Source organism: Aulostomus chinensis, chromosome 5 (assembly GCF_037954235.1).
Source record: "Aulostomus chinensis isolate RoL2024-O1b breed Wild chromosome 5, RoL_Achi_v1.0, whole genome shotgun sequence".
In the NCBI taxonomy this organism is placed as follows: domain Eukaryota; kingdom Metazoa; phylum Chordata; class Actinopteri; order Syngnathiformes; family Aulostomidae; genus Aulostomus; species Aulostomus chinensis.
The window spans coordinates 8,424,757-8,449,407 of record NC_141324.1 but is presented as its reverse complement, the minus strand read 5'-3'; the positions used below and the strand labels follow the sequence as shown (position 1 = coordinate 8,449,407).

The window sequence follows — 24,651 nt, the reverse complement described above, 5'->3', positions numbered from 1 at the left end:
CTTGGGCAGTCTAACAATGCATGTACATGTGTGGAGTGGAGCTAAGCTTTGGAGTTGCACTGATCCACATCAGATTTGATCATGTTACTCTACGATGGGGGGGGGGCTCCAGGCCTCATTCATGATACAACACTGAGCTCATTTTTCTAGAGTTTCAAGAATACTGTTGCTGTTGTTTAATGTTTAAGGTTACATCATGAAACCATGGCAACCCACAGTGTACTTCATGATAGAAGAGTAACATTATACACAAATGCATGGGTGTAAAAGTATTGCAGTGCTGTTTATTTGAACTGCATCCATTGATCATGACGGGCTCAGGTTCCTCAAGCTGGAGAGCAGAATCTTGGAGGATCGACACCATCAATACAACATCTGGTGGGAATAAATCCACCCATCTGGGAACGTGTGACCCGACAGTCCCGGTCTGATATTCCATCTCCGCTCAGCGTTGCACCGCAAATGAAGGAGCCCAAACCCTCCACACCTGGGAGGGTCTTGTGTCACAGGCACTGATCCAGCCCTCCATCTGAGGTGTGCGAGTGTCCGGCCTGCTCTCCTGCGCGAGACGCACACTGAGAGCCAATGAGGTACCCGTGGTCACTGTTTCCCAGAGGACCGTCTAGCGGCGAGGGCCGTTAATTATAAGAGACAGACAGACAGAGAGAGAGACAGACAGACAGACAGTACCGCAGAGAGCGCAGACAGGCCCTGACAAATACAAAGAGAGGAGGAACAGGAGCACGCACGGCCAGGAACAATAATCACCCCCCTGTACACCTCCCTGCACCGCCCCAGCCTCTGCTCCTGCCGGTGGACTGCGAGTAAATACACTCAGGCACCTTTGTCATGAGAGAGAGAGAGAGAGAGAGAGAGAGAGAGAGAGAGAGAGAGAAAGGCGATTTGCGAGGGAGATAAATAATTGAAAAAAAATGCGTCTGTCCGACTGCGCATCCCTGGGAGTGAATAGGGAAATGCTGCGCCAGTGTCCCGGCTGAGAGACGGAGCCGAGCTCACCCAACATAAACTCCTGTGCCTCCTCCCCTCGCTGTCTGTCTTCGCACAACATCGCGGCCAAAATCATCGCTCCAAACATGGTAAGTTGTTTTTCTCTTATGATTATTACAGGAGTTGTGTCGGCGACGAGCGGTCTGCGGGGGAAATGCACATCCGGGGACTGTATTTTTTTTCCCCCGCTCCAAGTCATAATATTTTATGAATCATAACTTGTTATGATGTGTGAGCGCGCGTGGCGTGCAACAGGTCGCCGTACAGTAGCGGGCACGCGCATCTCACAGCCATATTTCTTTTCCAAAAAAAAAAAAAACATCCGCGAGAAAAGTCGCGATCGTGTCGGCAAGATGGCACGAAAAGAAGCAGCCTGCGAACGCGTTAATGGCAGTTCCGGTTAAAAGCAGCAGCGACGGCCTCTTGTGTGACTGTTTGACAACAATTAGCAACAATTATCACCATCATTACCGTCGGAAACATGATCTATAACGACGCGCGTGCCCCGAATGGTTTCCTCTCGATCTTTTTTTTTTTTATTGCTCGACAGTTGCTGCGTGATGAACGTGGACACAAGGCCCTTCACGGAAGTGAAGTCCGGTCCATTGTGCATTAAACATGTCAAATAAATAGCTGTCAAACAGAGGAAGACGTGCCTGGCCGGCAGACGCTCCGGGCTGGACCGCCTGGCTACGCGGGACCGTGCTCGCTTGATATCAAACCTGCGCGTGATCATTTTATTATTCATTGCATTTTGTCATTCTGTCCAAGTCTCGGAGCGGAGGTGGGGGGGGGGGGGGGGGGGTGTTGGCCCGGGTGAAAAATGATTTCCCTGTGTGTGTCTGTGTCCCTCCTCTACCTCTCTCTCCCTCCACGTGGTGAGCAGTCGGGATGAGGGTGAAAAGGGAGCATTGTGCCTCGAGTCAGTGGCTTTATGTGCTGGAGAGGCTCTGAGAGGGTGATGCTCACTCAGCTGTGCTCCCTCAACGCCATTGTTGCAAATTCCACCTCATTTCAACCGCCTTGTTTACCGAGCTCACGCACACAGGAGACTGCGGTGTGTGTGTGAGTGAGTGAGTGAGTGAGTGAGAGAGAGAGAGAGACAGACACACAGACAGACAGAGAAATCACCTTGAGCAGTGTGACAGGGTGGCCAGCAGAACACATTCACCTGAATTAACTCGCTATTCTCCAGCTCGCCCAGCAGGCAGACGCGGGGCTGCGAGCACAGGTGCATTCAGGATGAACTCCCGCGTCACCGTACGAGGCTTCACTTAAGAGAGGCAGCGGACTCAAAAGAAGGGGTGTTCACTCGCCATTTGAATGCAAAGTAGTCGATGAACAAGTGAGCTGTGTGTGTGTGTGTGTGTGTGGAGAGAGAAGGAGGGCCAATGGTATTTTTTTGTTGAGAAAAGGGTTACTCTTTGAGAGTCACACATGCTTCTTTGGCAACGCTTTACTGACATGGAGCATCCAGTGTAACATCTTGGTTTGGGTTTTTTTTTGGAGATGGTGCTTTATTTATTTTTTCTTAATTTTTGTTTCCTTGAAGTCATTTAGATACCTACTTTCTTCAGTGTGCAGGGAGAGAGAATAAAAGTTGTGTGGTGGCCAGTGCGCCCCTGCGTTGGTCCCGTCCTGCAGAAGCATGTCCCGTCGGAAACAGAAACGACCCCAGCAGCTTATGAGCTTGACCCTCGGTGCCTGTCGGATACTTAAGAATGGTGAGAAATAGACCAACGCATCAGTAGCACGACTGTTAGGATGGGAGGTTTGAAGCCAGTTTTATCAAGACTGCCGTAGTTCAGAGTTGGTAGTGCCAGCGTCTTATTTGATGTCATGTGTAACGCTTCCTAACGGAGAGGTGACGCCTCATGTGGGAGAGAGCAGCTCGGGCTTTTCAACTGAGAGCATGATATGAAATCACAAGTTACTGTTTTGGTGTTTGTTGTTAATTGCAGTGAAAGAGATTTTATTAATTCAAGCAATGAAAAAGGGGTTAAAATCAAGAGGAGTGTACTGCATCCTACTCCTTCTTTTGAACATTTTTGTGTTTTGTTTTTTTTAATTTTTATTCTTTTCTATTTCATCATTATAAGTTTAGGCTTTTGAAAGAAATAAACCCAAAGAAATAAATAATCTCGGTGATTCACTCCTTTAATGAAATTTGTCATGTATTTCTTGCCAAAATTATTCCAGCAGTTGAATTGTTTGTGTCAGCAATGTGTATTTATTTGTGTAGCCAAGGCTTGCTGGAGCGTTGTCCGTCCCACAGCCTTCGTGCAGTGAGCTTGTTGCGTTCTCTGCCCTGTGAAATGGAAGTGCTTTCTCTTGTGCTCACTGCCAGGTTCAAAGACACAGACCACCCAGAATAGGTGGGCGGGCAGAAACCCAAAAAGAAATAAGTGTGGGAGAAAGAAAAGAGTGTACAGTGAATTTGAAAGTGTGCTTTAAATTCAATATACCAGTTTGCTTAAGATTAACCGTAAGACGGTGAAGGAAAAGAAAACTTTGTGAGGCACTGTATATGGTGTTGTAACTGCAATAGCATTAGACCCCATTGTCCCTTTTGAGCTTTGTTGCTGGGCACTGAAGCGTGAACATACCCATGAAGAAGTGCGCGTGTAATGTGACTGTGCGTGCACACTTTTGTGAGTCTTTCCGTCGACTCCAGTTACAGGGATAGAGGCCACATTGTCACAAATTTAGCTTCCAAGCAAACAGCAGTAGCTTGTGTTGTGTTGTTGTGTTTTGTGTTTGCGTGTGCATGGGCAACCTTCTGCCCATGAAGTGTATCTTTTTTAGGCCTGTGACAGATGTGCACATGTATGTTTTCACCTCCAACCCTTGATAATTATCCGGTGGTCTGATGGTCTGTGAGTCATTACGTCTGTCTGCCAGGCTGTTGGCTTTCTTTGCATGCCATCTCTCTCCCTCTGCCAGGATCTAAACCATATTAGGAATGTGGCCCACAGTGTTTAAGGTCAAGTCTAACAGGCAATTGGGCACCAAGAGCAGTGTCCTGTACCAGTGAGGAGGTCCTCGTTGTATCTTGACCCCTAGCACCCCAACGGGTTACTGGTGTCAGGGCTCTTGAGGGAATGAAAGAAAGAACGATTGAATAGAGGAGGAAAGGAGCAGGGATGGAGGAGTGTCTCAGTGGAGCTGAGGATTCTTTTAAGGGGGAGTGGAAGTAAACTCCATTGTCTTGTGCATGTTGCCCTGGAAACAAGGTAGGCCCCTCTCGGGTGAGCGGTGTATTCTTGCAGACCACTGGAATCTCTGCACACACGCGCTTGCATGTGTGTGTACGTGTGTGTGTCTGTGTGTGGCCACTGTGGTGAGGAGGCTGCAGTTGATGAGGATAGACAGGACAAAGAGGGAAAAGAGCACAGCAGAGGTTGACAAGGTGATTGAAGCCAGTGAATATAAATCACCCCTTTGAGCTCTAAAGTCATGTCTTAGACAACAAGTAGCTACCTGACCACCTTCACACCTTCTTAGCACGGTCGTTGCTGTTTCGAAGTCACCTGTTTATTTATTAATCTACCATTAATTGTATGGAATTGGAGAAGAAATAAAGATTTGTGTTCCATTGGACAAACTTTATTTTTGGGGAGACTGAGGTCATAAATTAGCTGCTCCCTCTCGGGCCCAGCTGAGCATCGCCCTGATTTAATTAGGTCTAAATTCTTGCTTGTGTTGTACGTCGCTTTGGACAAAAGCGTCTGCTAAATGAAATTGTAGAATTGTAGAAATTACATTCAAATTTTCTTCCTTTAATTTCCCTAGATGACCACTTGGCAGTGAAGTCCTACTCCAATCCATTTATCCTGGACTCTTCCTCGTGCTCTCAATCCTCCTTTTCTCAAACCTCCCAGCTGTCCCTCAAACTCTACTCATCATTCAAGGACTTTCAGACGCCCTCTTTACCTGCTGAGGCTCAACCAGCATCCTGCCCTCCAAAACAGCCCTCCCACCAGCCACGTAGAGAAAAACAATCCTCCCCCAGCCCTGAATTATCATACCCCTCTTTTTCCTCCCAAACTCAACATCCACCTACCCTCCGACTCTCTGATCGTAATCCGACGTCTTCCGCTAGTGCCTTTATCCATCCTTTACGAAGCACACACATGGCCTCTCCCAAATTGGGGCTGTCAGCCACTACCACCTCTTCTCCCTCATCATCATCTGCTTCCTTATGTCCCCTACCACACCCTGGAAGCCCCAGCCGTGTGCCCGAGGGCCCCCCAAGTCCTGTTACTCCTACCCCCAGTCCGGGAGTGTCATCTGCCTCAGCTGCTCCCTCTCGGGCCCAGCTGAGCATCGCCCTGATACTAGAGGAACTGCGGGTGCTGCAGCAGAGGCAGATTCACCAGATGCAGATAACTGAAGAGATCTGTAGACAGGTGTTACGTTTGGATGGAGCATCTTACACTATAGACACACCTTCCCAGCATCTTCTACCCCCTCTGCCCCAGCTCTGTCTGGAGGACAGCAAAAGGGCAGGTAGCCCAACTACCCAGCCAATTGCTTCCCAGCCCTCCACTTCTGTGGCTCCTCTCCTGGCTTGTTTCTCTTCTCTGCTTCCCTCTCAGACAGCCAACAAACCTTCAAAACCAAGCAATTCCTTGTCTCAAATCCTGCAGCCCCACAAGCCCCAGATGGAGGGAACAGGAGGGACTGCTGGGGCTCATGGCTATCTGAGGATTAGCTCTCAATCTTCAGCGCCTTCCACATCTTCATCTGCTGCAATTGCTTCCTCCAGCCTCCCTCTTGCCCTATCTTTAGCTCTCCCTAACCGCTACTTTCATGAGAAATCTCCAAATACCGCTTCAGTGAGTGGACACAGCGGCTTGTCCTTCCTAAACTCATCCCACCCCTCAGTATCTGTTGTTCCAAATGCACAACAAGCTCTCTCAGTTGTCCCTGGAGGGACAGACTCTTCCTCTGCATCCAGCTCCAGCACCACTAGCCGCCTCCAGCATGCCTGCCGCTTCTGTGGGAAAATGTTCAGTGGCGATTCGGCCTTGCAGATACATCTGCGTTCACACACTGGCGAGCGGCCATACCAGTGTCCGGTGTGCCTCAGCCGATTCACCACACGAGGCAACCTCAAGGTGCACTTTTTACGCCACCGTGAACAAAATCCAGAGCTTTCACTTTCACTCCTACCGCCGTCTTTGTTTGGAGTAGCATTAGGAGCTTCTGGGGGATCAGACATGGGACAGGGCATGAGCAGTGGTAACAGTACTAGTGGCTTGAATATGATCCAGAAGAAAAGAAAAAGCAGGCCTGAGGATGAAGCATATGGAGATAATTTGGAGGTTAGTGGTTCCAATACTGGGCTTTCTCTGGGGGCATCTGGGGGATCCACCCCTTGTACATTACCCCTTCCCCCTAGTGTGGATCTGGCTTTGATATCCCATTCTTTGCTGCAGCTCAATAGGGCTGCAGCTGTAGCAGCAGCAGCTTCAATTGCCTCTGGCTCATCCCATTCATCCTCCTCCTCCTCCTCCTCCTCTTCAGCTTCCACCTCTTCTCTGGCCACCTCCCTCCTCTCCAATACTTCCTTGTGTTCGTCCTCCACCATTACAGGGTTGTTCAAGGGTTCTAAGCAGCAGCATTTTGATGAGAACACTCCTCCCCATGCCCCCATGCTTTCACCTGCAGACTATTCCCAACTAGCCCACTTACCAAAGCTCCTTTTCCCTTCTGCCTCCACTTCCTCATCTTCAACTGCCACACATTCATCCCTCTACAACCATCCAGCCTTGGGGTTGCTTCGCACACCACTTCCCTCAACCTCAGGCTCCCACCAACCAGCTCCCTCCAGCCATTCTCAGATTTCCTCTCCTTTCTCTTCCTTTCCTAAAGTCCAAGGTTCATCCTCCACCAATACGTGCTCCCTGCCCTCTTCCATGGTATCTTCCACGCCTACATCTGAAACATCCAAGCTGCAGAGGCTGGTGGAGAAACTAGAGAAGGCACCTGCTTGTTCCACCTCTCCGTGGACTTCATCTTCCACTTCCACCTCCATGCTGGAGGTGTTATACAGCAGTACCACTACCTCTTCAGCAAGTTCAGCCAACAAAAACACCAGCACCTCTTCCACTTATGTCATGGCACCTCCACCTTCCTCGACTCTCACCACATCTGTTTCAAACCTCACCCGCGAGATGGTTGCTGCCCTTGGTATGAGTGCCAATGGAGCAAGTGCCATTGCAGGTGGCATGCTACCATCACTGAGCATCACAGGCCCAGCTGGTAACCTGACAGCCAATCAATGTGGGGTGTGTCTACGGGTTCTGAGCTGCCCAAGAGCCCTGCGTCTGCACCAAGCGACACACCTTGGAGAACGCCCTTTCCCATGTAAGATATGTGGGAGATCCTTCTCTACCAAAGGCAGCCTACGGTCACACCTGGCAACTCATCATGCCCGACCACCCAATGCACGCACTGAGAACTCTTGCCCATTGTGTCAGCGTAAATTCACAAATGCCCTTGTACTTCAGCACCACATCCGCATGCACCTCGGTGGACAGCTGCCCCCAGATAACACGGAGGATTCTGCACATGAGATGCTGTCTGAATCTGATGCCAAACCCTCACAATCTCAGTCCCAGCCCATTGCCCCAAATAATGCGTCAAGTAAAACACCTCCTCTGCCCGGCTATTCTATCAGCCCAACCCCAAGTGCACAATTTCAAACATCAACAGCTGGTTCTGTCTCCAGCAGCATGAAATCAGTTGAATACGTCAAAAATCCCAGCAAGTGTGGGTCCTCAAGCCCAGACCTCATCCCCCCTTCTGATCTTAGTCCTGACCCCTTCATAAATCCCACCACGCAAACTCCACCACCAGCCAGTGTAGACCCTCCTGTCCTTTGTGTTAGTGCACTCTTGCCGGTTTCCCAGGATACAGATACGTCTTCCCCCGTTGGCAAAGATAACCAAGTTGAAGAACAACCTACCGAAGTCAATCCCCACACATCAACCTCACCTGTTTCCTCTGTTGTTACCAAAACCACAGTATCGCCCAATGTCATGGAAGTGGACTGTGAAGAGGTATCACCCTCCTCTGATGCCCTCACTGGTGGATCAAACCAGCAGGATTTACAAAGCACACCTGCCAATGGTGCTCCCTATGCTTACACCTGTCCCAGTACTATTTCCTCATCTAATCCAAGCCAAGACACCCCTCTTGAAACTCCAACCCTGGAAGGAGAGTCAGTCTCCCCTCGTGCCCAGTCACCAGAAGCCGTGGAAGATGACAAAGATCCATCTCATACACTAACAACACCAAAGCAAGACCAACCCAGTGTGCCTGATGAATACCCAAAAATGACATCAACTTCAGAGACTGCAGACAGTGGTGAAGACAGAGATGCATCGTGTAGAGTCACCACGTTTGGAGGGGACACATGCCAGAGCTTTAATTTTGGCACATATGGGAGGGAGGATCGGATACAAGGTGTCAGCATTAGTGGATCCGAGCCAAGTGAAGTACTGGATGTTTCTGTTCCTATCAGCCTAGCACCAACACTCCCATCTCCAATGTCTCGTCCTGAGAAAAAAACCTATTGCTGTGCTGAATGTGGAAAAGCCTATGCCAGCCGCAGCGGGCTGAAGGTAAGGAGAAACACACCCACATGGTTAAAAAAAATTATGTGAACAAGAGTGAAGAGCAGGAATTCATAACAAACTGAAAGCAAAATTCAGTCAAAAGATCTGCACACACATGTGACATGTAATTCGACCAGGCAACATTTGAATGTAAAAAAAAAACAAAAAACGGAGAAGGAATAAATATTCAGAAACAAACATGGTGAGTCCACTCTTATTCAGCACGTGCGCAGATGCACTGCAACATCTTTGACCTCCTCGATGAGAGAACGTATCGGATGGGTGACATACTGAAGAAACACATCTTTGAAAATGTTTGAGGCAGGTTTATGAGAGATGTTGAGCAAATTTGCTGTCGCTGGAAAATGTTCCAAAGCTAAGACACAGAACAACACCAGCTGCTCCGATCCAGAAACACGTCTTTATTTTGATGCTCGAGAAGAACTTTTGGGTCTCAGACCTCTGTCACCTGCTGAGGACGATGACGTAAATAAAAGTAGTGCATCATTTGTACTTCAGGAGCAATTTGGGGATTGGCTGACTGATGTAAACCAGTTTTTTTTTTTAATGATTGCATTTTTAAAGTGCATGTACATTTGTCAGTTCAGTGTTTTCCAGATTATTTTCAGTCAGCAGCTTATTTTGTGCATATAAACCCACACATTGACAATTTCATGACTTTGTTGTATTCGTAGGGGCACATGAAGCACCATGGTGTGGTAACAAAAACAACACGCCCCCCAGCCCGGAGTAGTCGCTCCTCCGCTGACCAACTTCAATCCTCTACATCTATAAGCTCCTTGAACATTCCTGCCACCAGAAGATCAGCAGGCTTCTGGAACCAGTACCAAGCGTTCCTTAACACCAGTACTGAGTCAACCGATGAGCTCGCCTCTGGCAGCCAAGGAGAGAATGAATCAGCACGGCCGGCAAAGTCACCCGATCCATCTCAGCTGGGAGTTCCCGAGGAAGCAGGAGAAGAGTCTAGTGAAGGGTCCTAACTCCAGCCGGCGTGACTGGCAGGATGTCGTTGCGGTGTTCTCACTGGTCAACTTTTGCGTAGTACTGCTTCCTAAACACATTTCCAGTAGCCTGTCCGTTTGGTAGTCAGAGTAATATGTTTGTATGTGAAAGTTGTGAGTCAATCAGCTTGGTCTTGTTGTGTTAAAAAAAAAAGAGACAGCTATTGTACAAATAAAGGTGAAAATATTCAAGGAGTAACAAACTGAGTCCAGTATTTGCTGTGGTACACTGTTGTCTGGCTGAAGTTGTTATTAGCTTAATGCGAATCCTTCTCACAATTCTTTGCACTTGTGTATCAATGTTTCATATCAGACTTTGATTAAATCGTTTTTATCCTCAACTAATAAGGTGCAGATCATGTAAGCTGCAGTTGAACATAGTGTCAGTCACCAAGTGAGTCACAGGAAGATACACGCTAAGCACTCATGATGTTGTGCCATGTACCAAATCTGACCCTGTGGGTGCTGACAGAGGCTCAAGACAACCAAAGAGAACGTCTTTGCACCGCTACCCCACCTTGTTCTCTTTCGTAAACAGACAAGTCAAGAAAACTTCTAGAACTGAAGCAGCAAAGTGTTGATCCGCAATCAAGAACAAGGCCAACGATATGAAACTGTTCCTGGGGCAACCAGGAAGTCTGCTGTCCCCTATCTTGTACTTCAGTCCACTCAAGTCAATGTGATTTAGTTTCCACTTTATGTCCAACAAGAGGCACAGCTACAATGTTTGTGAAACCAGTGAGGACAGGGTCTTTCGTGTGACCTTTGACCTTAGGCTTTGTGATTATTATGAATGTCGTTTAGTCCAAAAGTAATATGTGTAACATGCTTTCCGTTTCTAAAGTTACTAAAACTTTAAGTTACAATACATATAGAATATATATAGTATATGTACATATATCAGAAGTCTACATTTGCTATGGTTGTTGTAAGCTGTACTCTCAGTATCTCTGTATTAAAAACCAAGTTGGAAAACAAATCTTGTTTTTTTTTTGTTTTTTTTTTGAGACACAACTGTAGCTGTCCATTCATGGTTCCACCGCAGTAAAAGTAGAGAAATATTTGATGTTGAGTGTGCTTGAATTTCAGAGGGGAGAGTAACTCGACATGACTTTTGTGTATTCTGGTGTTTGGGAGCGTTCGGTCCTCGGACCCCTGACCTCTAAAGTGGCTCTGATGTCCTCTCTGTCTGTCTTCAAATGTCAGAGCAAATCATCATCAGGTTTGGCCTTTTTTTTCTATGTGTTTTTCATTTTTCTACAAAGTAATGTAACTGATGGATTCAAATAAAGGTAGTGGAGTAGAACATTTCTTTAAAATGTAAAAGTAAAAGTTCCCTAATATGCAAAGTTTTGTACCAATGCCTCAAGTATCGATACTAGGTTACTACCTATCACTGCCCATTAGAGGGCGCAATCAGCCAGCGAGCTGCAGCTTTCAGCACATTGCCACTGGTGATCACGTGACCCCATCGTTTTGAAATAAAAGCATAAATCTGTCATTCTGAGGGAACACAAACATCGCAGCTGGTGATGACACGACGTCGAGGATGAGACAATGAGTGTTAAAAACAGAGAACCGAGAACAGCAGATAGAGAACTGAGTTGAACTCACTTCCGCCGAGGCACAAAAATAGTTCTCCAAAGTATTAACGAAAAAATAAAATTAAAAAATCATGTGATCTCCTCATGTGAACAATTTCTAAAACCAACCTCTGGTGGGCTGAACGTGCCAAGGTCACCAAGTTGTTTCCAGCCCAGGGGAGGGCTGAGTTGGGGGGGAGGGGGGGTATAAGCCTCCACCTTCCAGCGAAGTACTCAAGGGAGTATCAAACTACCACGTCTGCAGCGAGAAGGGACGGGAGAAGGGAGAGGGGATCAAAATAAGCCCAAGGAAGAATAGGAAGAAGGGACGCCCGGAGTTAAAACCGCTTCACGAAAACAAAATCAGCTGCAACACTCGGAGACAAAGCACGAACTGAATTTGGACTGAACAAAACCCAGAGTCCGACCCCCCTTCAGACTCCCTGATTCCAGTCAATCAGGTTCAATTCATCCAAAGAATGCGCAAAGTGAACAAATACTTGTGGTGGTTTCAGTAACTCGAGCAGAGAGACGCGCCGCTGCGCATCCGCTTGGTTTTTCTTTGCTTTGTCCAGCTCGCTCGCGCCGGGGAAACCGTTGATGGGATACGTTCCTTCACGCATAATGTTTTGACGAACATTAAAGTGAAGATTTACAGAGAAACTTTTTTTTTGTGATAGTTTTGTTTGGAGATTCAAGTTATGGCATCAAGGCTGAAATCGCTGGTCCGACTGCTGCTGCTGGCCGCGGTGTGGGAGCTGAGCGCGCAGGGAGCGACGGAGCACCAGATCAACCCGGAGGTGAGCCACGGTGTCGGTCCTGCTCCACACATTAGTCACCAGCATCCGGGGAAGATGCCACACTAATCCAGAATAAAGGACTGTATAATCTAATCTCAATCTGTCAAATGGAATACAAATTCAGATCACTAAATGAAAGGACATATCACAGATTGAAGAATGACACTGAAATAATCCAGAATTATCAAACCATTTAGTATATAAATCCAGAATAAAGGATTTGACATTAATCCAGATTAGCCCACTGAAATAAATCAAGATCAATGAATAAATACAAATAACCCAGATTTGAAGAATGTCACTGAATTGATCAAGATAGGTACTTTATTTGTCCCAAACTGGGAAATTCTCTCAAAGGAAATATCAAGAGGAAATATCTTTAAAAAATGGACAAATCCAGAATGAAATAAAAGTTCATCCAGATGAACTGGAATAAAAAAAAAATCTAGATGAGTAAATGAAGAGAAGTAGCCCAGATTCTTAAAGTGACTCCTGAGGAAGTATCTCTAGCCCTGCAAATCTACTAATCCAAAACACAATATATTCCAGATTAGCCCTGCAGAATAAAAATCCACTTGAATGAATGCAAAGATTAAAGAGTGCAACTGAAGTAACCCAGAGTAAGAATCCCCAGTCACTCAGACAGACAGAATAAAAGAATGGCAGTTATTCCAGATTAACCCCGTGGAATACAAACCCACACGAATGAATTCAAAGAAATAACCTGCATTTGAAGGACACTGAATCAGATGCATCCCTGCACCTTTGGAGAACGGCCGTGTCGACCAGATGAAGCACAGAGTCAGAGGTTCGCTCGCGTCTTATCTTAACATTCTGAGGGGTTTTCATGGTCTTGCACATGCGAAAAGATTACGAGAGGTAAAAGTTGTATTCTAAAGCGTGATTACTGGCCCTGGAGCTGGGAAGGGCTCTGACCCTGGGTTAGAGGAAGCCGCCCATCATGATGATAACACTCGTGAAAACGCTGTGAAGTGCTGACGGGGCGAAAAAACGGAGAGAAGCAAGAGAAAGCAAATGCGAAGAAATGCGCGGGCTTGTATTGTGGTTGGGGTTAGGGAAGGCAATTTTTGTGGGAATGGAGGGGCGATTGAGAGCTGCTGGTACAGTTGCGTTCGGAGGGATGGATGGGGAGATGTAATCGTTGACATCTGTCCTGAGTTACGGCTCAGCCGACTGGGGGAGGTTAGCTGCTGCAGCGTCTCAGCCACGGTCAGCTGTGGAAAAACACTCGCCAAAGTTTGAGCCTCCAAGATTCCGCTGATGGGCTGACGGTGTCTGTTCTAGTTTGCTCTCCTCTATCCCGTCAGAGTGTCTGCGCCAGATTCTGTCCGGTCGGCATCATCAGCACTTCTGTAGCAGGAAGTGAGTTTGTTGCGTTACCGCTACCCACCTGCACCCATCACTGAAACATGACGTCATTAGTAGACGCTGAACGTGTGCTGTAGTGTGTTGGGGCGGTGTGTGCATGAGTGCGCGCGTATGCATGTTCCCGATGACTTTGTGAGATCATACAGTGGCGTGTATCTGGACCCTTAATTCCAGCCCTCCTAGTGGAAGAAAGTTGAATCAGCTCGACTGACCTACATTTAACTGCCAACTGAGAGACACAAAGTGTGACTCAAGTGTAAACAGAAGCGGGCTCACCACCAACTCTGGAAATCCAGGAGTGGAGCAACCGATCACCTTTTAGTCATGTAGTCATGACATGAAAGAAGGGGATCTTCACCTTAGATACTGAGCGCAACAGATTCCACTGCAGTTCTGCTCATGGAGGATGTGTGTATGTGTTAATTAATAACCAAGCGATTGAGTGGCTGCCTGCAGGTCGGGTCTGCGTTGGTGGGGTTAAACACTCGGGGGCTGCACGGATGCACAAGTCATTCCTCTGGTTTGTGGCAGACACAGGAAGCGAGGATTTGCTTCACCACAAAATCACCTTGGTGTGTCAGCAACTGTGTGACTGACACACACACACACTCATACACACTCACGCGCACACACTTTCGCTGATAGAGGCAAAGATCTTTTCCTTTGCCCGCAAATCACACGCAAAAAATGGCGGCCATCTGGGGTCATTCACTACAAAGGAGGATAAATTACATGAAATGAGAGCATGGCAGCGAGGCATCGGGGGCAGAGAGGAGGCTGCTGCCGACCACAAAGGAAGGCATTGTGGTGATATGAGTGATGCAATCCTGTGAAAAGACAGATGGAAAATGAAGTAATGATCCAGCTGAATAGGACAGGATGTAAGTCACGGTTGTGACATACAGATCCTGTATGAAGCTACAGAATGCCTCTTTCCATTTCCTTGAGCTTCCCAACATTTTTGTCTGACATTCCCCCCACAGCTGAATTCCCCATCGCCAACTCAAGCTAGTTTGTTCCAAAAGAGTTCTTAAAAGTGCTGTAGAGATTCATGTAAAGATGTTTTTTTTTTTAAATCATTACAGTGGATATTGCTGCTATTTATTTTCAAATGATTAAGCTGGTAATGTTGGTCAGTCTTAAGCCCAAAGTACAAAAGCTTGATTGTGGTTAGCCTCGCATTTTTGCTAATGTTGCTAGCAGAGCCTGGACATTTTGGCCTATCCCCACAACATTCAGCTTTTTATTTCAAATATTTATGGACATTCATTTGATCCCTTCAGCAGTTACTTTTAGCTAACTGTTGAAAAGGTTGTTCACGATAGACCTGAGTCATAGACATTGCTTAGCTAGCTGTTATAAAAAAGATGATAAGTCCACGATGGACCCTTTTATTACTTGTAGCTAACTGTGTAAAATTTTGCTAAGTTGCATGCCTTCCGCTAGCCACATAATGTAACCTTCTCATAAGATACTTTAGCATTAGCAAGCTAATTTAATGTTGTAACATTGCAAACATGTTCATCACAGTCTTAAAGTTAATTTTACGATGTTTGTTTTGACCGTGTGTGAGGAGACCGCGCCACCCCACCACTGAATTGGCCACATAGCGTAAGCTAGCATAGCGAAGACAGTTTTGGACTCCTGTGATACATTGACATTCACTTTGTCGGCTTATCTAGCAGCTCTAGCCAGCACCTCTTTTCATGAGAATTAAATGACCAAATAACTATAATGTTTGGCAATGAATAAAATATTATTACAATGGCAGTTGTTTAGTGAAGACAACTCCCGTGATGCCACAGTACGTCAAAGTAAACCTTTTATTGTCTTTGCTGAGACCCCGAACAGCAGAAACGGTGTGTTTTTGTTACAACTGATGCAGTCTGCCTCTTGCAAAATGTTACATTCTCAATCTTCCCAGTCTTTCCATGTAGTGTAGTCCCACAGCTCACCTAGTGGGGGATCACGCACAAATTAAAACCGTCACCTTCTTAAAATAATCGCCTAAGTCATTTTTTTTCAAGTTTTTCAGACAACACAAAAAACTGGAGACAAAAAGGAGTTGTTTCAGGCAACAACAACAACAAAAAAATGTTGTCAAAAAATGACTTAGCCGAAGGTGACGAAACGTCTCTATATCCGTGAGCATCCCCGAGGAGGAGAAGGAGGGGGAGAGGACAAAGTCCCATCCTAGTCGCCACTGGTGGGTGGCCTGAGGGCAGCATCCCTGAGGGAACACAAGAGGTGTTCCAGGAAATCAGGTAATATGCAAAGTCGTTAGCTCATGTCCTGCTGGTAAAGGAAGCGAGAGAAGGAGCCGTATATTGGAGATTTTTCTTGTCCAAGGACAAAATCCTGCCATGGAGATTTGCTGGGGCTTGACTTATTGCTCAAGTTACACTGGCAGCAGTGAGGAGTGTTTTTCCATTCGTCCTGTGTCACAGGTCTCATTGTCTTCAGCGAAAGAAAGGGGTTGTTTTAATAGACAGCAGCTGGGGGATTACACACACACACACACACACACACACACACACACACACACACACACGCGTTGAAGGAGTTCAACGTAAGAGCTCCTGACCAGGTCGGGCTGTAAATGTCTTCTTTACTTTAGGTTTTATGTGTGGTACTGAACACTGAACACGCACGCACACATTGACACATAAACACACTTTGCTCTCTCTCTCACTCTCTCTCACACTCACACACGCACACACACACACACACGCACACGCACACGCACACAGTCTCATACTAAAAGCCAGTAATAAGCTGTCGCAATTGAAGCTTTAATTTCATCTGTTTATGATGTGTTGATAACAGTTTACAGTGAGGGTACATTAATAACAGTTAGTTAATCTGCAGTTAACAACTAGTAATCACTTACTAGTAATAACTTAACGAGTCACAACAAAGACGTGTGGATGTGTGAACGGAGAGGTTGGGGTGGGGTTTAGGGTTGAGGTGAAGTGTTCCTCAGCGGACGCGTGCTCCCCCTTCACAATGACAGCAGCAAAGACCTTTAATACAAAGCTAGTCACATAGTAACTAAGCATCTACTAACTGTTGTTGCCCTCCTGTCGTTATTGTAAAGTGTTGCCCGTGTGATAAACCACCCTGGACAGTGGGTAGCTGTGCAGCCAGGGGTGGTGTGTGTTGTGTACCCAGCAGGCCTCCGCTGGACTCCCGGTGCTGTTGACCAGTTTCTTTCCATTGGCGCTCATCAAATGGAACAACTGACTCTCTTTCTCTTCTGAAACGCCATCCCTCCCTCTCCCTCTCATCCTATGCAAAATGAGTCCTCTTCCTCCTGACGTGCATCGTCAGTGTTTCTTCCCGTGAATCTTCCGTTAAACAAATGTCGAGCGAGCGGCGCCTCTAACCACCGAACCCTTGATTGGATGACTCCACACTCCTCCACTCTGCGTCTTTAGCAACAACTTTGAAACCTTTTTTCCGTGCGGCTGTTTTAAGTATTCTACATCAAACGGCTGTTTTAGCTTTGACTGTCATCGTACGCTTCTGTAAATAGTGACCGTTTCCTCTTCCTGCTCCTGCTGCAGTTAGTCAGCTCATTAGCGTGGTCAAAAATAGTTGAGTCGGACGCTGAATAAGACTTTGTCAAGTCACCTGAGGGACCTGTGGAGGATGTGTGGGAGCCTTAAAGCTCCAACAAGTCTTCAGTGTCATTCAGCAACAACAGTCTTTTGACTGGGCTGAAGGAGCAAGAAGAATACGGTTTCAAGCATCAGTCAAATAGGCTTTTAAACCCTGTTTTCTTGATATTAGCTGTGAAACATGGCTGGTTAGTGATGCTTCAGTGTGTGTTTGACTGTAAAGAGACATGCCGGCTCAAGGAAAGCCTGCAAAAACCTACCTTCATAATTATTTCGAGGATCCACAACCAGCAGGAGTCTCATTATGAGTTTTAATGACAACCTTGAGATGCAACCAACCTCCATCTTTTCTTCCTCTCTTTCTCGCTGCTCATGCTGTAACAGGGACTCTTTATGTGTCCACTGCAGCTCCATGGGTGAGTCAGAACCAGAAAGGGCTCATTCAGAGGTGAAGTCTAAACACTGAGACCTCCATGTCTCCTTGAGACAGACAGTGAAGGACAGATTAGACCTTCGTGGGCCTCCCGAGCCGACATTCACTCGGCCTGGCCTTCCCTGGAGACGTATTATAAATGTACAGAGCTATGCACATTTTCATATAATCCATGTCAGCATATCCACATGCAAAAACTTGGTATGTTTTCTCAAACATGTCCCGCCTACACTGTATTAAGCAACTATCAGCAGCAGCAATAATTGAGCGGCTCTGGGTGTGGTTGTTCATAAGTATTTACCCTCAAGTCTCTGGGTTTTCCATATGAGAGGGATGAGGGAGAAAAAGAGGACAAGGGGTGGAGTGACGAGGCAAAGACAGAGACACGGACTTTGAGGTTTGGATGCGACGAAGAAGAAATTCCCGGTTAAATTACTGACTGACGCTGCAGCTCAACTGGAGACATCAACTGAGGTTGCCCAAGGCCCGAGTCTCACCCTGGGACACTCCCTAGTTTCCTCTGTCCTCTCCTTCACTGTGCCTACGGTTTCAATCCAAATCATCCAAAACAAACAGAGCACATCAACTCATGTAATCTGTGTAAGACAAGACCATCCAAACCCTAAAAGTGCAGAGAGTGGACTTAAACAACAAAGTGGCTTCAGTTTTTGCTGCACTCACAATAGCATCTGTGTTACTTTTCCCAACTTTAATTTGAGAGGCAAAAAAATCTGTGTGGGAGAGGAGCGGAGCCACTGGCACCGGTCCAGATGTCAAACCAGCACCGCAGTGAAATGGGTTTCCAGGGGGAAAGTCGGGTCAAGCTCAGATTGCAAGATTTGGGGCACTGCAGAACTCACTGACCACGGGAGTAAATGCTTAAAAAGGCTTCGAACATCATCTTGTACAATCTGACTACCAGGATCAGTTTCAACTGTATAACTGGAATCTGCAGCGAAACTTTCAAAGTGGAAACTCTTGTTAATCTTTAACTCTATACAGGGGAATTTCCTCGGTCGCTTTCTTCCATGCAGCCTCTTTATTGAAACCTGAGCTGCCTTTGTTATGTGAGCTAAGCTTGGCTTTCATGTTGACCTTTGTTTCTATTAGCTGTGGTCCACTCCGTTACTAGAGAGCTGCATGTTGACGGTTGAATAGCTTTTGTATGCGGTCATTAAATGGAAAGACGCCAGGTGCTTTGACTGATGCTGCTGCTGCTGCCTACAAGACACCAAAACAGAAAAGCAGTGACTCAATAACTTATGTTCTCTGTCAGCGAGGAATGTTTTGTACTGCAGTTGCACGGAAAACACTTCAAATCAACATCATAACAAGTTGTTCCTCAGCTTAGGTTCAGGTTGCAAAACAGTTTACTTCCTAATGGGATGTTTTCTTTCTCCACAGTCCTTGGTTTTCATTTTGCAATCTTTTTCACGAGTAACTTTGCTGTCTCCTGTCTCCAGTCATGGCTGCAACAGTATGGTTACCTTCCCCCTGGGGACATGCGGACCCACACCCTCCGCTCCCCTCAATCCGTCACCTCAGCCATCGCTGCCATGCAGAGGTTCTACGGCCTCACCGTCACTGGCACTTTTGACGCCAACACCATCGAGTGAGAAGCAATCAAATCATGTGATTCTACCATAACGTGACGCCAACCCTAATTAAAGCTACTGTTTCTTAACCTTTTGTGAGCAAAGAATGTCTGATGTCCCACAGGGCCATGAGGCGGCCGCGCTGTGGCGTGCCTGACAAGTTTGGTGCCGAGCTAAAGACCAACCTGAGGAGGAAGCGATACGCCATCCAGGGCCTGAAGTGGAACAAGAACCAGATCACGTTTTCGTAAGTATTCGAATCGACGCGCTGCATCTGCTATGGAACATAAAAGCTCTTTTTCTCCAGGGATGTCACCCGGTGTACTCATACTGCCAGTCACCAAATGATGAGTAAACTAGTGAGCAAAGGAAATGTATAAAGGAGGATTGTGATGGCATAGATAGTTCGATGCACAGCTGTCTGCCTTTAGCACCACTCATCCTGTTTACATCGCATCATGGATCGCTCTTGTCTAACAGACGCTTATTTGTCTCTCCCTGCTGCCTCTACCCACACACACACACACACACACACACATCCTCACACCCCTCAGCATACAGAACTACACCCCAAAGGTGGGCGAGTACGAGACCTATCAGGCCATCAGGAAGGCCTTCAAGGTGTGGGAGAGCGTCACCCCGTTGCGCTTTCAGGAAATCCCCTACAGCTACATACGGGACAAGGTGGAAGAGTTTGCCGACATTATGATCTTCTTCGCGGAGGGTTTTCATGGGGACAGCAGCCCGTTTGATGGTGAGGGAGGCTTCTTGGCCCACGCGTACTTCCCTGGTAACGGCATTGGTGGAGACACCCACTTTGATGCAACTGAGCCTTGGACGACTGGAAACCAGGATCTGTTAGGTAAGACTCTGGTGAATGTGGAGGACTTATTTACTCATTCAATTAAGCCTGATGACTCAGGAGGAATGTTGACAGGACTTTTTATTTTGCTGTCTGGAGCAAAAAACACACTGCAGCAGCACGTCCAGTCTTGTGTCAGTATGACTGAGGGAGTGAGTGCCCCGAGGTATCTCAGTGCTGCAGAAATGGAGAAGGGTTTATTTCTGGATTGCAGGAGATTTGCTGCGTCAACTCTTTGTGTCAGACACGTCTTCACTGACTTTATTTTTGATTTTCTGGTCTCATGAGCATTTGAGACACTTTAAAAAGATGCCTCTCTTTCTGCTCCTTCCTCTTCCCTTGTTTCTGCATCAGCAGTGCGAATGCATTCATTGGACTTCCTGTTTAGTCCTGTTGAATTGTGTTTGGGTGTTGACAGGTAATGACATATTCCTGGTTGCGGTGCATGAGTTGGGCCATGCTCTGGGTTTGGAGCACTCCAATGACCCCTCGGCCATCATGGCTCCCTTCTACCAATGGATGGACACAGAGGACTTCCAACTTCCTGATGATGACCGCAGAGGAGTACAACAACTTTACGGTGCGTTGTTTGCAAAGTAATTCTGCGAAAGTCACTCTTAAAAAAAAAGAGGCTTTATGATGAATGATTTGGTGCTTTTCTTATTATGGATGGTTTGGACCATAAGTCACCCACCGCAGACGAGAAAGAGGACTCTAGGAACCTGAACTTGCCCTCATATGTCAGTACAGTATTTTTTTTAAAGAAATAAGATGAGGTACAGGAAAAGGAAATTATTTAGAATGTAGCTAAAGTTGTTGATGTAATGGAGATCCAAGTTGTGATATGAACGTTCATAGGAATTATTGAGAAGAATCTGTTTAGAGAAAGCCTTCAGGTCAGGGGAGGGTTCAAGGAGAAATATAGAATATACTTGGGCAGGATTAGGAAAAGACAGCAGGAATAAGGTGAAGGGGGTGAGGGTCAGGAAAAGGAGAGATAGTTTGATGGAAAAATTATAAAAGTGGGCCAAAAGTAAAATGGCAGTTTGTTGTAAGAGTGGGATTCATTCGGTCCTCCAAGAATCTCGCAGGAACAGCATCAGTGTTAGACTGGGCTTGTGAATGACTGTCCTTGTTAAACAGGCTCTGGATCAGGCCCTCAGCCTCCCCCTGTAACACATTCACCGAACCATGACCCCGAGCCCACCTATCAACCGGATAAGCCTCGCTTTGGCCCCAACATCTGCGATGGGCACTTTGACACCATCGCCATCCTCAGAGGAGAAATGTTTGTGTTCAAGGTAAACCTGCCTTCCATTGCTGCAGCTTTGACCTTAGTTTGTGTCGTGGGCTGTTCGTGAGACTTGTTTCCCTCTTCAGGATAAATGGTTCTGGCGAGTGCGGAACAGCCACATCATGGATGGATACCCCATGCCAATCGGGCACTTCTGGAGGGGATTGCCGACTCATATCAATGCTGCTTTTGAAAGGGAAGACGGGAAATTTGCCTTCTTTAAAGGTACGACTTGCTTAAATGTTTTGACAGTTGAAATCAGACCAGACTTTACTGGAGTTTTCTATGTTCATTCACTCTGAATGTCTACAGGGGACAAGTACTGGGTGTTCAGTGAATCCATTCTGGATCCTGGGTACCCAAGGAACCTGAAGGAAATGGGCACTGGTCTTCCTAAAGATCGAATAGACGCTGCACTCTACTACACCCCGACTGGACAGACATTCTTCTTCAGAGCAAACAAGTTAGTCATTTGTGTGTGTGTGTGTGTGTGTGTGTGTGTGTGTGTGTGTGTGTATGTGTGTGTGTGTGTGTGTGTGTGTGTGTGTGTGTGTGTGTGTGTGTGTGTGTGATATGTCACAATTGATACAGAGCAGGGATTCTGAGGAAAATCTGTAACCCTCACCAAAAGCTGTCTGAATGTTGACCATGTAAGGCCTAAACTCTCATCCTGAATTACAACCTTGCCTCTCACTTAATCTCTGAAGGGAGTTCTAGAGCTGTGCCCCCCTATACTTACACCGTAGTTAGAGTACAGTAGAGGATTTAAACAACCAGGAAATTAGACAGTAGTTATTAGCAAAAAGAAACACCCGCAAAAGTAATTTCAAGAAAGGTTTCCACCTCTAAAAAATGCACATAGACGAAGAGCAGACAACACCTCAGTGCCTCGGGGCATGACTTCAGCACGACCACAGCAGTTTCTAAGTTTTGGAGGTTAATGCGAAGTCCTGAGAACGAGTTTAAGTTCAAGTCTGTCAATCCAAGTCTCAAATCAAGTTCAAGTGTCATGTCTTCCAGAACATTCACATTTCAGACTATAAGTTACACTTCAGCCAAAACGTGTAGTTTGCCTCAGAATTACGGGTCTCGAGCTCAAAGAAGTCTTTTTTTTCTCCAGTGCAACTTCTTTGTAACTCCAGAACGCAGACAGCCATGCATATTTAGCGTGATGCTAATGGAGACTGACAGCTAACAACAGCAATTTCTTTCTTTTGAGTTTTTTTTTCCACTCAAAACAGAACACATGAAATAATTTGCTGTCAGATCTCAACTCAAGTCTTTAGGCCAGCGGGTCTCGAGTACCTGAAGAATCAGATTGTTGTTCTCTGTGCTGAATGTACGGAAGCCCCGCGTCCCCTCACCTCTCCCTCTCTTTCTCCCTCTCCCTCCTCCCTCCTTCCACGCGTAGGTATTACCGTTTCAATGAAGATTCACGAAGTGTCGACCATGACTATCCAAAGGCTGTTAGCGTCTGGCAGGGAGTGCCTGACAACATAAAGGCCGCTTTCATGAGCAAAGATCAAGGTTGGAACGGCGTCTTCACACATTCTTCCATCGCTCCCTAACGTATGTGGATGCTGCTTCATATTTCTCTCCCTCTTCGCTCCTCAGCATACACCTACTTCTACAAAGCCAACAAGTACTGGAAGTTCAACAACCAGATGATGCGTGTGGAGCCAGGATACCCCAAATCAGCCCTGCGTGACTGGATGGGTTGCCCCAACGAAGACCCCAAGACAGATGGAGGAAGAGGTGGAGGAGGACATGACAAGGACAAGGAGAGGGAAAAGGACAAGGAGCGCGATGATAAGGACAGAACTAGAGAGAGAGAGACAGACCGAGAGAGGGAGAGGGAGAGGGAGAGGGAAAGGGAGAGGGAGAGGGAGAGGGAGAAGGAGAGGGAGAGGGAGACAGAGACAGAGGAGGACAAGGAGGTCATCATTATCGAAGTAGATGAGGAGGGAGCGGTAGGAGGCGGAGGGGGAGCGGCAGCGGTGGTGGTGCCATTGTTCCTGCTGGTGTGTGTGATTGCGACGCTGGCAGCCTTGCTGTTTCTCCGTCGGTACGGTACCCCACGCCGACTCCTCTACTGCCAACGATCTTTACTGGACAAGGTGTAGCCGGACAAGGGGGGGAGGGAGGCGAGAGAGACAGGGAGAGAAATTAGAAGGTCACGTCGAACCGAGCAGGGAAGAAAGAGAAGGAAAAGCACCAGGCTTTGAAACAAAAATCGTACCACTGCCAGATTCCTTTTACTCTGCCCCTCAACCACTCCATCCTTCCATTTTTTTTCTCTCCCGTCTCTCTCGGCTCCTCTCCTGGTGGTTACTGACGCCAGCTCTTTGCTGTTTGTTTTAGCCTTTTTCAATGTCTCATTTTGAAGTTTTTGTCATTGGTCAGTGTTGTGTCCTCGTCAGTTTCTGCTTCCAATCTGCATCTTCACGACGCCCCATTCTTGCATTTTCTTTTATGTGAGCAAACCGTGTGTTTGATCCCCCCCCCCCCATTTAACTTGCACATGCATTCTGAAACCACAGTGGCACAGTCATCGTGTCTCCTAATCTTCCAGTAAAACATGTCCGAGTCAGTGCGGACCATAAAAGGGAAACAGCATCAGCCCTTATGAGGCGGACACGTTCCGTCAGAGTCCAACAATAAATACAACTGCGTCTTTTCCTTTTTATATCAATGTCTTCAGTGGTGATTATTATTATTATAAATGATGTTGTCATTATTATTATGACTATTACTATTATTGTTGTTGTCTGCCGTGTAAAGAATGTGTTTTTGTACATTGTCATTAAAAAGTCCTGCTGGACAGTGACATACAGTTTTGAAAGTGGCCTTAATTTTATATGTGGGAACAGTGAACGGGGAAGGGGGTTATGTATTTTTTTTCTTTTTTTTTTAAAAACCTTGATTGTTTTTTATCTGGAATCCTTCTCAAATGAAAATAAATCAAAGATCTGAAAATGACTCCTTTTTGTCATTGTACTGTTTCTAAGTCCTGGTGCTACATTACTCGTCGCAACAATGATAATGATACTAGTGATGATGATGATAATGATGATCTAGTTTTCTCAGTCAGATTGTGTCTGTGTCTTTATTTACAACCTTTTTATCCCTACAAAATAAAGTAATTTCAAAAGTATCTCTGTGCTTTGATTTTCATCGTTCCCCGTCTTTCTGCTCTCGGCTGAAGCATCATGGCTCACTTCCCTCTGTGTATTTTAATTTAGCTCCAAATGCTTTCACATAGTCCACCTCTTTAACCGATCACATCTTTCCGCCATCTGGTCTTCCCTAGTCCTCCTGGACCTCCAGGTTTCTTGCTCCCCAACTGCACCACTCTGCGTTACTGGGGCTCGGAAACTGGCAGGCCAGAAACTGGGTCGGAAAACACGGAATGGATCCAAA

The 24,651-nt window shown here is 46.5% G+C and overlaps 2 protein-coding genes across 2 annotated transcripts; both read left to right on the top strand.

Annotated features, from left to right (window-relative positions):
* Positions 1-1,885: 1,885 nt before the first annotated feature.
* sall2 (spalt-like transcription factor 2) lies at positions 1,886-10,908 on the top strand. Its single transcript, XM_086202884.1, has 4 exons — positions 1,886-2,353; positions 2,586-2,732; positions 4,801-8,639; positions 9,329-10,908. The coding sequence occupies exons 2-4, from the start codon at positions 2,657-2,659 to the stop codon at positions 9,632-9,634; spliced, it is 4,221 nt and encodes a 1,406-aa protein (XP_086059010.1). The 5' UTR covers positions 1,886-2,353; positions 2,586-2,656; the 3' UTR covers positions 9,635-10,908.
* Positions 10,909-11,479: 571 nt separating this feature from the next.
* mmp14b (matrix metallopeptidase 14b (membrane-inserted)) lies at positions 11,480-24,374 on the top strand. The gene is made up of 10 exons (XM_086202883.1): positions 11,480-12,038; positions 18,944-19,092; positions 19,200-19,322; positions 19,630-19,937; positions 20,356-20,517; positions 21,081-21,238; positions 21,318-21,456; positions 21,544-21,694; positions 22,643-22,758; positions 22,846-24,374. The coding sequence occupies exons 1-10, from the start codon at positions 11,940-11,942 to the stop codon at positions 23,352-23,354; spliced, it is 1,914 nt and encodes a 637-aa protein (XP_086059009.1). The 5' UTR covers positions 11,480-11,939; the 3' UTR covers positions 23,355-24,374.
* The last annotated feature ends 277 nt before the right edge of the window (positions 24,375-24,651 follow it).

Coding starts and splice junctions, on each gene's coding strand:
- sall2 (XM_086202884.1), top strand. CDS start 2,657: ATGTCCCGTCGGAAACAGAAACGACCCCAGCAGCTTATGAGCTTGACC. Junction 2,733..4,800: donor CTGTCGGATACTTAAGAATG/GTGAGAAATAGA, acceptor TAATTTCCCTAG/ATGACCACTTGGCAGTGAAG. Junction 8,640..9,328: donor CCAGCCGCAGCGGGCTGAAG/GTAAGGAGAAAC, acceptor TTGTATTCGTAG/GGGCACATGAAGCACCATGG.
- mmp14b (XM_086202883.1), top strand. CDS start 11,940: ATGGCATCAAGGCTGAAATCGCTGGTCCGACTGCTGCTGCTGGCCGCG. Junction 12,039..18,943: donor AGCACCAGATCAACCCGGAG/GTGAGCCACGGT, acceptor TCCTGTCTCCAG/TCATGGCTGCAACAGTATGG. Junction 20,518..21,080: donor AGGAGTACAACAACTTTACG/GTGCGTTGTTTG, acceptor CTTGTTAAACAG/GCTCTGGATCAGGCCCTCAG.